This window comes from Bacillus rossius, chromosome 8, assembly GCF_032445375.1.
Source record: "Bacillus rossius redtenbacheri isolate Brsri chromosome 8, Brsri_v3, whole genome shotgun sequence".
Classification (NCBI taxonomy): domain Eukaryota; kingdom Metazoa; phylum Arthropoda; class Insecta; order Phasmatodea; family Bacillidae; genus Bacillus; species Bacillus rossius.
Window position 1 is genome coordinate 3,231,095 of NC_086336.1, and position 12,305 is coordinate 3,243,399.

General features: G+C 49.2%; 1 protein-coding gene across 1 annotated transcript in view; it reads left to right on the top strand.

The window, feature by feature from the left end:
- The window catches only part of LOC134535490 (alpha-aminoadipic semialdehyde synthase, mitochondrial), a 46,052-nt gene that overhangs the window by 13,376 nt on the left and 20,371 nt on the right, over positions 1-12,305 (top strand). The window contains exons 3-8 of the mRNA XM_063374622.1: positions 908-1,063; positions 2,853-3,029; positions 4,874-5,026; positions 8,596-8,821; positions 9,954-10,081; positions 11,229-11,503. Of these exons, the coding sequence (XP_063230692.1) occupies positions 908-1,063; positions 2,853-3,029; positions 4,874-5,026; positions 8,596-8,821; positions 9,954-10,081; positions 11,229-11,503 (1,115 nt within the window). The remainder of the gene's footprint in view (positions 1-907; positions 1,064-2,852; positions 3,030-4,873; positions 5,027-8,595; positions 8,822-9,953; positions 10,082-11,228; positions 11,504-12,305) is intronic.

Here is a 12,305-nt window from a genome sequence, read left to right on the forward strand (position 1 = left end):
TATTTGGGATGCGTATTTGTTATAAAATCGAGTTATTAAAACGAAATAATATTATTCCCCTACCGTGAACAAAATTTTTATATATATATATATATAACATCTGAAACAATCAATTATTAAGTATGGTCTAGTAGCTGAGCTGTCAGCGGCGCTATTTTCTAATCGTAAGGTTGTTGGTTCGAATCCCGGCAGGTGCGAAAATTCTTTTTGAACTTGTAAAAATAAATACGGCGCACATAACATTTCAAAAGTAATAAATATATTTGAATAATGAATGCAAATAAAAGTAAATTTATTAATTAAATTGTACATTTCATTTCACTCCTTTGTATCCATACAAAATAGTGATAATTCAATAAAAATGATTCAATTTTATTCATAAAAGTATGCAGAGGTATATTTTATCATACAAAAGATAGAAAAATTAAAAAAAATTCTTCCTCAAAGAATATAATATTTTTAATGCCTAAATGGTTTGGTTGCAAAAACCTATTACGGCTCAGTCTCAGGCCGAATATGATATTTCCTTTTCTTCTGGATCAATTATTTTATCAATGTTTTGTTATGACGTTGTCACGTTAAACTATCGTCCGTAAACCGACTTTACAGACAACCAATTTTTTTTTAAGTCCAGAAACTGTCTCATGTACCACAGGATCAATGTGTACAGGATCATGCCATAAAGGTTCAAGGTATTAACTTAGATACGTGATTCAGAACTTTTGCCTCACACAAGCACTAACACAATATATAAAGCAGTTTGGTTGGATGTGTACCTGAAGTGCCGCTACAGAAGCAGCCGTGGTGCGGATGGTCGTCGACAGCTGTGTGACGAGACACTCGCTTGCCACCCCCTGGAGCCACAGGGGCTGCGAGGAGGGGACACGTGAGGCCATGTTGGTTCCAGGACGACGCCAAGGGGAAGGTGATCGCCATCCGGCGCGAGGACCAGTCCGTGTGGGAGCGGAGGGCGCCCCTCGCGCCGGCCAACGTGAGGCGGCTAACGCGCGCCGGCGTCAGGGTCCTGGTGCAGCCGTCCAACAGGCGGGCCTACCCCATGCTGGTGACTGAACACTACACAGCATTCACAGCAGTTTACTAGGCATATCTCAGCAGTTTGAACCCCAGGATATATTCATTAGCGTTTGTATCCTCGTTGTTCTGTTTCGTGTGGCCACAGTGGCCGAGTGGTCAGACACTTGCCTCGAGGCAAGTGGGAAATATGGCGAGTATTGTCGTGAACCAGAGGTGTGCCACCGCTGCTTCAGCTCTCGTTGTCTCTTGCAACCGCCGGGAGGGGGCATGAACCCTGATGGTGCTGCTGGCTCTGGTGTTGGAGATAAGACGCCTAGGCAACCCCTGGTGACTGAAGCCAGAGAGCGCACCTGGGCCACGGGCGTCCTCAGACGTCTGAGAGGGAACCAGCAGTGGTGGAGGGGCTGATCCCGCAGGCAACAGCACTGACTGCCGAGCACTGGTGGCTGTTAGGTCCCTAGAGGCCGAGCCTAACCTCTGGTGCTGTGGACTCCCTGGGCCATGGTGCTTGTGGTAGGAGAGGAGGGCAACCAGCGGCGATGCTAACCGTAGCGAACAGCCTGAATCCTGCAAGTGCCACAGGCTGACCCTTGATGTGAGAGGATTCTCACTGAGGTGAGCCAGGGTCATATCGGCAGTGGTTCTCCCGTCCCCGTGAAGAGCTGACAGCTCTGGCACTAGCCCGGACAGCTGGGAGAGGTTGGGTAGGATCCACCGGACCGCAAGTTCTCCAGCAGTACTGGTCACAGGGACTAGGACTCGGTCAACTGTCTGGTCAGCTGAGTGAGCTGCAGGGATTCCTGTGCTGACAATGCTGAGAAACCTCACATCATAGCCGACTCTGGCAACCTTTCCGATCACGATGAAATGGCATATCCATTTTCCTCGCTCTTCGGCCAACACCTAAGAGCTCTGGGTTATCAACATAAAAATATATATTTATATGTATGTCTAATGACTGTGATGTCGTTGAGAAATTAAGCCTCAATCCATTCTCTTGAAAATATTCTGAGTATCAATGTGTATTACCAGAGTCCTGCTAAAATATTTTACTGTGACACTGCAACCAAAAGTACTTCAGTCTGATTATTTTTACTCTGCTATGTGATCACGTGTCATTTGCTAGTTATACTCTGCAGAGCGGTGCACATGAATGGTTATATTCTGGTGTGTGCTGAAACCAGCTCGTGCAAGTCCACAGTTTACTGTCACACTGGAACAACATCTCTGCTTGTCAGAGGTCGAGCAGGCAGACAACAGTTGCATGTTGGGAATGTATGGCCAGAGTCAAGCTGTAAACAACCAGGAATTATTCTTTTTCCAGTCTAATTCCTGCCAATAATGTCACCTTTTGATATCCTCATAAGTTAGGTACTTTCTTTGAAAAGAATGTCTATCATTAACTTACAAGTCACAAACAAATTCTTCTTACAAGGAGTATTTTTAAGTTTTGTATTTTAAAATTTTAAATATATTTTGTTTTACAATTTAATTGCTGAGAGTATTGGGAGTCAGAGCTTTGAATGTAATAATTTATTTAAATTCCAGTGTTGTTAATAGCAATATTACTGAACGGGAAATATTTGATTTTAATTTAATGTAAAAGGAGCAGTTTTGCACAGAGATAAGATATTGAACTCACACAACTCGGGTTTAAGTACCGGTACAACCGTGAGGTTTTGGTTTTCCATGGTTTCCATTAAAGAAATGCAAAGATGTTCCTTACCACGGGTCATGGCCGATCTCCGGTGTTTGAACGCGTTGCTTGACGCGACCGGCAAGGGGCCGCCGGTAGACCTCGGGGGCTCGGCCGGCAGGCGTACCAGGCGGCCGGCGCGGTGCTGCAGGAGGACATCTCGGAGGCGTCGGTGATCTTCGGAGTGAAGCAGGTGCCCGTGGACCAGCTGCTGCCCAGCAAGACGTACTGCCTCTTCTCGCACACCATCAAGGCCCAGGAGGCCAACATGCCCCTGCTGGACGCCATCCTCGAGAAGGTAGCATCGCAAACATTGCACCTCCCCTCGCTGTAAATAGTCTCCACTCACAACTGCCCAGCATATCTCTCGACTACACTCTGGCATGTCTTGAGTAGTTTGAACACAAAACACTTCCAGCATGCCTTTCGTGTACTCAAATGGTTTAAACCCAACACCCTAGCATGTCTTACATGTACTCGAGTGGTTTTATCCCAACATCCTGGCTTGTTCAAGTGGTTTGAACCCAACACCCCAGCATGTCTCGAGTGTACTCAAGTGGTATGAACCCAACATCCATCACGTTTCGCATGTACGTAAGTGTTTGGAGTCCACCATAGTCCAGGATGTTTTTGTCGCCCTAAGCCTCCGTGCACGGGTGTGTGACGTGACATGAACCACACGTCCGCTGATGGTGTGGGTCATCCCAGTAGCTGCATCGTCAGCTGACGAGGTGCACTAGGCTTCAACAATTCCTTCAATATAGAATATACTAATATATTAAAAAATAAGATTTTTTAACATATATATGATTTGGTGAAGGCGGAGGGATTATGAAGGGAAAATAGTGCACGCTTTATCAAAAACCATCATTCAAGAAGTTTCAAATCTGATTTTTAAAAATTGATCGTAGATAGTCTTTGTTTTTGCCAAACCGTGTGTTTTAACTACATAAATAATTCAGGCAATTTTAGCTGGGACTTCCTTTCCACAACATTACCCCACTTACCTTTAGGTATCTTGAGTAAACATCCCATTTATACCTTTCAAAATTATTTAAACATTATTTACAAAAAAAAAATTGCACTTAATTTGTTTTCTGAATTTTAGTTGGTTCATATTTTGACCTGGAACTACAGGAAGACCAAGGCATGAGCATGCTTCTATGCTCACTTCACTGGCACTCAAGGAAGAAAAGTGGTCACATCTGGTTTAAAAACGGAATAGCAAAGTTAATTTTCCCTTAAAAATTTAATTTACTGTGCCATTTTAAGTGAAATCCTGAACACCTGAATGCAGTGCCAGCAACTTTATAATGTTGTGAAATCCTGAATGCAGTTTCCAAAATAAATAGATATTTTTGTCAGTTCAGTTTTTCCCAGAAGGAAATTAGTCACTACCCACAATCACCTACCTGCGTGTGTGCTTCTAATCAAAGAACTTATAGTGATTCAAGCACCATTTCTTCATCCTTTTCATTTTGCTACTCTAACAGTGATTATCCTACTGTATACAGTATACACTTGTCCAGTCACTGCTGGTATGGCTGCAGACGGAGACCCCGGGCCTAGTTCCCGGCTAGGGTGACAGGGCGTTGTCCCTTCACCCCCGTCCCTTGCCTAGTCGACCTGGGTCACGGCACGGCAACCACTCCGTCCCAACCAGCCTCGCTAATGAAGACTCGCTCATCGTCGCGTCTGTGGACGCCAGTTTACTGTGTACTAGCACTCATGTAGTTGCAGAGGACACAGATGAATGTAGAGGAGAATACTTCCTGATGAAAACATGGCATCACCCAGTCGAAAATACAGATAAAGACATTTTACAATTATAATATTTTATTCTTTCTTATCGCTAAAAACATTTTTTTAAGAACTATATTAAACGAAAATAATAAATTATACATACTTACATGAAAAGGAAATAGTGATGTACATATGTTCAGTGGCGGATCCAGGATTTTGGTTTGGGAGGGGCTTGACCCAGCTGAGACTAGGCTTCATCAAGGCAAACACTAAAACAATAGTGGACCCAGATGCTTTTGGAGGGGGCTTGAGCCCCTTAGCCCCCCTCTGGATCCGCTACTGCATATGTTGACGCAAGGCAAGCCGGACCAGGCCCGGTGACACTGTGGACTGCTGCAGAACATCCGGCTGATCGACTACGAGAAGCTGATGGACGAGTCGGGCCAGCGCGTGGTGGCCTTCGGCAAGCACGCCGGCCTCGCGGGCATGGTGAACATCCTGCACGGCCTGGGGCTGCGCCTGCTGGCGCTTGGGCACCACACGCCCTTCATGGTGAGCTCGGGCACCACACGCCCTTCATGGTGAGCTCGGGCACCACACACCCTTCATGGTGAGCTCGGGCACCACACGCCCTTCATGGTGAGCTCTGGCACCACACGCCCTTCATGGTGAGCTCGGGCACCACACGCCCTTCATGGTGAGCTCGGGCACCACACGCCCTTCATGGTGAGCTCTGGCACCACACGCCCTTCATGGTGAGCTCTGGCACCACACGCCCTTCATGGTGAGCTCTGGCACCACACGCCCTTCATGGTGAGCTCGGGCACCACACGCCCTTCATGGTGAGCTCTGGCACCACACGCCATTCATGGTGAGCTCTGGCACCACACGCCCTTCATGGTGAGCTCTGGCACCACACGCCCTTCATGGTGAGCTCGGGCACCACACACCCTTCATGGTGAGCTCTGGCACCACACGCCCTTCATGGTGAGCTCTGGCACCACACGCCATTCATGGTGAGCTCTGGCACCACACGCCCTTCATGGTGAGCTCTGGCACCACACGCCCTTCATGGTGAGCTCTGGCACCACACGCCCTTCATGGTGAGCTCGGGCACCACACGCCCTTCATGGTGAGCTCTGGCACCACACGCCCTTCATGGTGAGCTCGGGCACCACACGCCCTTCATGGTGAGCTCGGGCACCACACGCCCTTCATGGTGAGCTCTGGCACCACACGCCCTTCATGGTGAGCTCGGGCACCACACGCCCTTCATGTTGAGCTCGGGCACCACACGCCCTTCATGGTGAGCTCGGGCACCACACGCCCTTCATGGTGAGCTCTGGCACCACACGCCCTTCATGGTGAGCTCGGGCACCACACGCCCTTCATGTTGAGCTCGGGCACCACACGCCCTTCATGGTGAGCTCGGGCACCACACGCCCTTCATGGTGAGCTCGGGCACCACACGCCCTTCATGGTGAGCTCGGGCACCACACGCCCTTCATGGTGAGCTCGGGCACCACACGCCCTTCATGGTGAGCTCGGGCACCACACGCCCTTCATGGTGAGCTCTGGCACCACACGCCCTTCATGGTGAGCTCTGGCACCACACGCCCTTCATGGTGAGCTCTGGCACCACACGCCCTTCATGGTGAGCTCGGGCACCACACGCCCTTCATGGTGAGCTCGGGCACCACACGCCCTTCATGGTGAGCTCGGGCACCACACGCCCTTCATGGTGAGCTCGGGCACCACACGCCCTTCATGGTGAGCTATGGCACCACACGCCCTTCATGGTGAGCTCGGGCACCACACGCCCTTCATGGTGAGCTCTGGCACCACACGCCCTTCATGGTGAGCTCTGGCACCACACGCCCTTCATGGTGAGCTCTGGCACCACACGCCCTTCATGGTGAGCTCTGGCACCACACGCCCTTCATGGTGAGCTCGGGCACCACACGCCCTTCATGGTGAGCTCTGGCACCACACGCCCTTCATGGTGAGCTCTGGCACCACACGCCCTTCATGGTGAGCTCTGGCACCACACGCCCTTCATGGTGAGCTCTGGCACCACACGCCCTTCATGGTGAGCTCTGGCACCACACGCCCTTCATGGTGAGCTCGGGCACCACACGCCCTTCATGGTGAGCTCGGGCACCACACGCCCTTCATGGTGAGCTCTGGCACCACACGCCCTTCATGGTGAGCTCTGGCACCACACGCCCTTCATGGTGAGCTCTGGCACCACACGCCCTTCATGGTGAGCTCTGGCACCACACGCCCTTCATGGTGAGCTCGGGCACCACACGCCCTTCATGGTGAGCTCTGGCACCACACGCCCTTCATGGTGAGCTCGGGCACCACACGCCCTTCATGGTGAGCTCGGGCACCACACGCCCTTCATGGTGAGCTCGGGCACCACACGCCCTTCATGGTGAGCTCGGGCACCACACGCCCTTCATGGTGAGCTCGGGCACCACACGCCCTTCATGGTGAGCTCGGGCACCACACGCCCTTCATGGTGAGCTCGGGCACCACACGCCCTTCATGGTGAGCTCGGGCACCACACGCCCTTCATGGTGAGCTCGGGCACCACACGCCCTTCATGGTGAGCTCGGGCACCACACGCCCTTCATGGTGAGCTCGGGCACCACACGCCCTTCATGGTGAGCTCGGGAACCACACGCCCTTCATGGTGAGCTCTGGCACCACACGCCCTTCATGGTGAGCTCGGGCACCACACGCCCTTCATGGTGAGCTCGGGCACCACACGCCCTTCATGGTGAGCTCGGGCACCACACGCCCTTCATGGTGAGCTCTGGCACCACACGCCCTTCATGGTGAGCTCGGGCACCACACGCCCTTCATGGTGAGCTCTGGCACCACACGCCCTTCATGGTGAGCTCGGGCACCACACGCCCTTCATGGTGAGCTCGGGCACCACACGCCCTTCATGGTGAGCTCGGGCACCACACGCCCTTCATGGTGAGCTCTGGCACCACACGCCCTTCATGGTGAGCTCGGGCACCACACGCCCTTCATGGTGAGCTCTGGCACCACACGCCCTTCATGGTGAGCTCGGGCACCACACGCCCTTCATGGTGAGCTCGGGCACCACACGCCCTTCATGTTGAGCTCTGCCACCACACGCCCTTCATGGTGAGCTCGGGCACCACACGCCCTTCATGGTGAGCTCTGCCACCACACGCCCTTCATGGTGAGCTCGGGCACCACACGCCCTTCATGGTGAGCTCGGGCACCACACGCCCTTCATGGTGAGCTCTGCCACCACACGCCCTTCATGGTGAGCTCGGGCACCACACGCCCTTCATGGTGAACTCGGGCACCACACGCCCTTCATGGTGAACTCGGGCACCACACGCCCTTCATGGTGAGCTCGGGCACCACACGCCCTTCATGGTGAGCTCGGGCACCACACGCCCTTCATGGTGAGCTCTGCCACCACACGCCCTTCATGGTGAGCTCGGGCACCACACGCCCTTCATGGTGAGCTCGGGCACCACACGCCCTTCATGGTGAGCTCTGCCACCACACGCCCTTCATGGTGAGCTCGGCCGTGTTCCACTCCCGTTCGCTGCAGCACACAAGTCCCTCATCCAACGTCTGAACATTCACAAAAATAACATGTTTTCAGACGATGCTTTATTAGTAAAATATGTATATGTGGGTTATAAATAGTTACATCTGTTATTTTAGATGTACGTGCTGATCAACAGCTTGCTGCCTTAATTCCGCAGCTCTAATGGGGTAAAATTTGGGCCAGGTATACATTGTGGAAAGTCTACTGGAACTAAAGAGATTACATAAGAACACTTTGAGGAGAGCCAACCCTTATTAAATACAGCCGTGACCAATACTCTCAAATTGCCAAAAACGACACAAATTACAGCTTCAGAACCAAACAGATTACAGGTTTAAACGACTCATATTTGGTACCTGGCCAGAAGTTCCAGCGGCATTAGCTGCCATCTTCTTGCTCGCGCATATTTCAGAATAACTCATAGCACTGAGCCACGTGTGATGTTGCAGCACATCGGGCCAGACTCCTCGGAGGTGTGGCAGGTATCAGGGAACTGACACCAGGTGTGATGTTGCAGCACATCGGGCCGGCGCACAACTACCGCAACTCCTCGATGGCGCGGCAGGCCATCAGGGACGCGGGCTACGAGATCGCGCTGGGCATGATGCCCCAGTCGGTGGGGCCACTCACGTTCGTGTTCACGGGCAGCGGGAACGTGTCGCAGGGCGGGCAGGAGCTGTTCCAGGAGCTGCCCCATGAGTACGTGCCTCCGGAGATGCTGAGGAAGGTCGCCGAGCACGGAGGTCAGATCACTTTCCTCCTCACAGCGTCCAGGTCACGCCTGCACCTCGCCTGTGCAGTGCACGGTCTGTGACGAGCGGGATACTTAGTTTATTTACTGTTTCTTAGTCTGTGGTTGTGTCAACTACATCAGTCGAGAGAGAGAGATGATACACATGTTATCTGACTGCATGTTAGTAGCCAGAGTGTTTGTGTCCATGATCTGTCTTGTTACCAACAAAACACTTCATTGAGGACATTTGTGAAATCAATGTGAAACATATTGTGAATGAACACTGCCTAGACAATGTCCAGTCCAGTGAGGATCTAATTAGAACGGGTGTTAAAAATTTCAATGCAATATAAATATACTTAATTAAGATGTGGTCAGCTGAAATCGGTTTTATTCTTGCAGAATGCAACCAATAAGACTCGTCTCACATGCCATGCTGGAATTTTATTTTCTCGTCATCGCTGATATTTTAGGTATATTCCTGTACATTTATAATGATAGCTCTCTAAGATTTGAAGTATGGTCACAGTTTTTGTCACCAGATACGAACAAAGTATTTTCTGATATCAGCAGTAAATCTTGCAAGTGTTGCTGATTATGATCACTTACAGCTCCCAAATATGATGAAGTTAAGTAAAATTTGGGGACACAATTTGTGACCAACTAACAAATGCAAGAAGCCTATTGTGATAAGTTTAAAAGGCCTTAAAAACTATATGCAAATTCGATTCATATTTGTTTTCTTGTTGTCACCTGCATAATCTATTTTCATTAGAACTGTCACAATTATGTGTGGTAAATGACTTCACTGATATTGCTTGCATTTTGTAGTCCACAGAAACCCATAATTTTATTAAAATATTTAAAATTAGGTATATAAGTTTGTAATTTGATGCAGTGCTTAATTTTTACAACATTTGAAAACCAGTTAAAACTTTTTGAATTATATTTCAGACAGAAAAATAGTTTAAATATTTATAACCTTAAGAATTAGGTACTAAATGTTACCTTCATGTTACAAAGTTTTGACAGTTTGGTGAAAAATATTTGACTTTGCAAATCTAGTGTACACTCATTCTCTACCCTATGTTCATTGCACAGTGGCACCAGGATATTGCACCCTTGTTTTTTGTTGTGTGCAGTTCCCACGAAGATCTACGGCTGTGAAGTGCGCAGACGACATCACTTGGAGCGGAAAGAGGGGGGAGGGTTTGACCCGGAAGAGTACGATCAGTTTCCGTCCAGATACATCTCCACGTTCAGCAAGAAGGTACTTGATGCTGGGGAACTGTGAACAGTCCAAGTGGTGGCCTGTGTTCCCGGGGAGGCGTCTGGCCCCCTGTTCGCTGGTCCCGGCTGGCTGCAGTGATGGAGCGGGGAGGCCGGCCCCTCTGGTCGACCAGGGCTCGTGGTCAGCACGGTGTTGAGCTGGGCTGTGGCTTTGTTATTACGTGATCGTGCTCTGGCAGAGGCACTGTGCTCCCTCTTGCGTACCGCGAGGCGCGAAGCGGGAGCCTAGAGACCCAGGTCAGAGGGGCGCTGTGGTCCCGTAACAGTCGGCCATAGCCGAGCCACGAGCAGACATGGTGACGATGAATAAGCTATTCAGAACTACTGAGAAAGATAGAGGAAGAATGATGGATAGAGAGAGATATAAATTGCTTAGTTATGGACAGAAGTGTAGGTGAAATTGGACCTCCAAGAGTATAGAGGGTTACAACTACGTAGGTACCTAGTTTAGTACAAACTATTTGCTCACAAGTTTGAGTCGTGCCGAGCTTTGGGCTGAAACTTATCTTTGCCACGTGACATGAGCATGGCGCATTGCACACCTGCGATCACAGCCACCCAGACGCAGGAGAGACTGAATCAGATTACATATATACTGAGATATGTAGCTAAAAGTAGAAAAAAAAATCTTTTTAGTGATATAAAAATGGAGGTGATACTGATGAAAAGCTAAATACACAGCTAAAGATAGATAAGTGTATGTAAAGTGAGATGTCTGAAAACATAGATATGTAGATGGGTTAATATATCTAGGGAAATATATAGAGAACTAGGAATTATATAATATTGGTTCATAAATTAAAGTGGTTAATTTTTTACAATATCTGCAGTTTTACTGTTTGGGAAAATGCCAATGACACCGCGGTGGCTACAGTACAACACGGTACAGATGCTAATGACAAACAGCCGTGCCCAAAGTGGGAGGGCAACTCAATGAAAATGTGTAGTTGTGTAAATAATTTTTGGTTAAATAAACATTTTGAAAAGCCAGCTTGCTATTGTATAAGTATTCTGATCCCTATTCCACATGGTTCTAATAAAACAAATGCGAGTGAGTTATTTCCTCACCAACTGTCGCTACGAGGGTAGTTTGGTAAAGAGTGCACGAGGGCGGACGTGTGCTGCAGATTGCACCGTACGCCTCCGTCATCATCAACGGCATCTACTGGGCCGTGGACTCGCCCAAGCTGCTGACCATCCCGGACGCCAAGTACCTGCTCCGGCCGGCCAACACGCCGTGGATCGCCACGTCGGAGGGGGCGCCCGCTCTGCCCCACCGCATGCTGGCCATCTGCGACATCAGCGCCGACCCGGGCGGCTCCATCGAGTTCATGAACGAGTGCACCACCATCGACACCCCCTTCTGCCTGTACGATGCCGACCGCAACAAGGACACCAAGAGGTGCGCTATGGTCGTCCCGGGATTCCTCCACCTCCCAACAACATGCATCACAGGAAAAAAATAGTTCTTATTCTATAAACCCCACAATTCTTAGCACATGTTTCTTAGATGATGTATACATTTTCAGCATTTTGCGAACCAAGTACGTAGAAGTTTTATCCCATATGTTCCGATTGTCTCTTGATCTACAATATGTCTCGTGAGCTACTAATTCCATCCTAGTTACATATGTGTTATTAATATTCTTAAAATCCCCGAGCCCATGTCACTATCACAGTCTCTAGTTCATCATCATCATCATCATCATCGTAGTTATCAACAATATTATCATGAGCTGCATCCATATCACTCATTTTATGATATTGTTTCCACATTTCAGTTGTCAGAGATTTACCACAATCTATGATCTTGTGAGCTTCACAATATTCTCTATTGTTTTCAAGAAATGGCTACTTCGTTCTCATTTTATTTAAAAGCTAGTGTGTCCAGTTTTATTATTTAATCCTTCAACCCATCATCCCACACAATTAAATTATCACCACTCACAGTATCTGATGAGAGGTTCATTCGCTTCTCCTTCCTTGCTTCCCCCGCAGTTCACCAGAGAGTACGCTACTTCTGAATTTATATTGTTCCTTGTAGGAAATGCAAATCTGTGTTTTCTCTGACATACAACTGAGCAACACTCCAATTCTGTTTCACTCTACATTCAGTGAGTCCTCTGTTCAAGATCCTAATGGGCTTCTCACAGGCACTCAAGGCCAGTTTTTTTCTAGTAATACGGAAAATTGTCAGTTAAAAA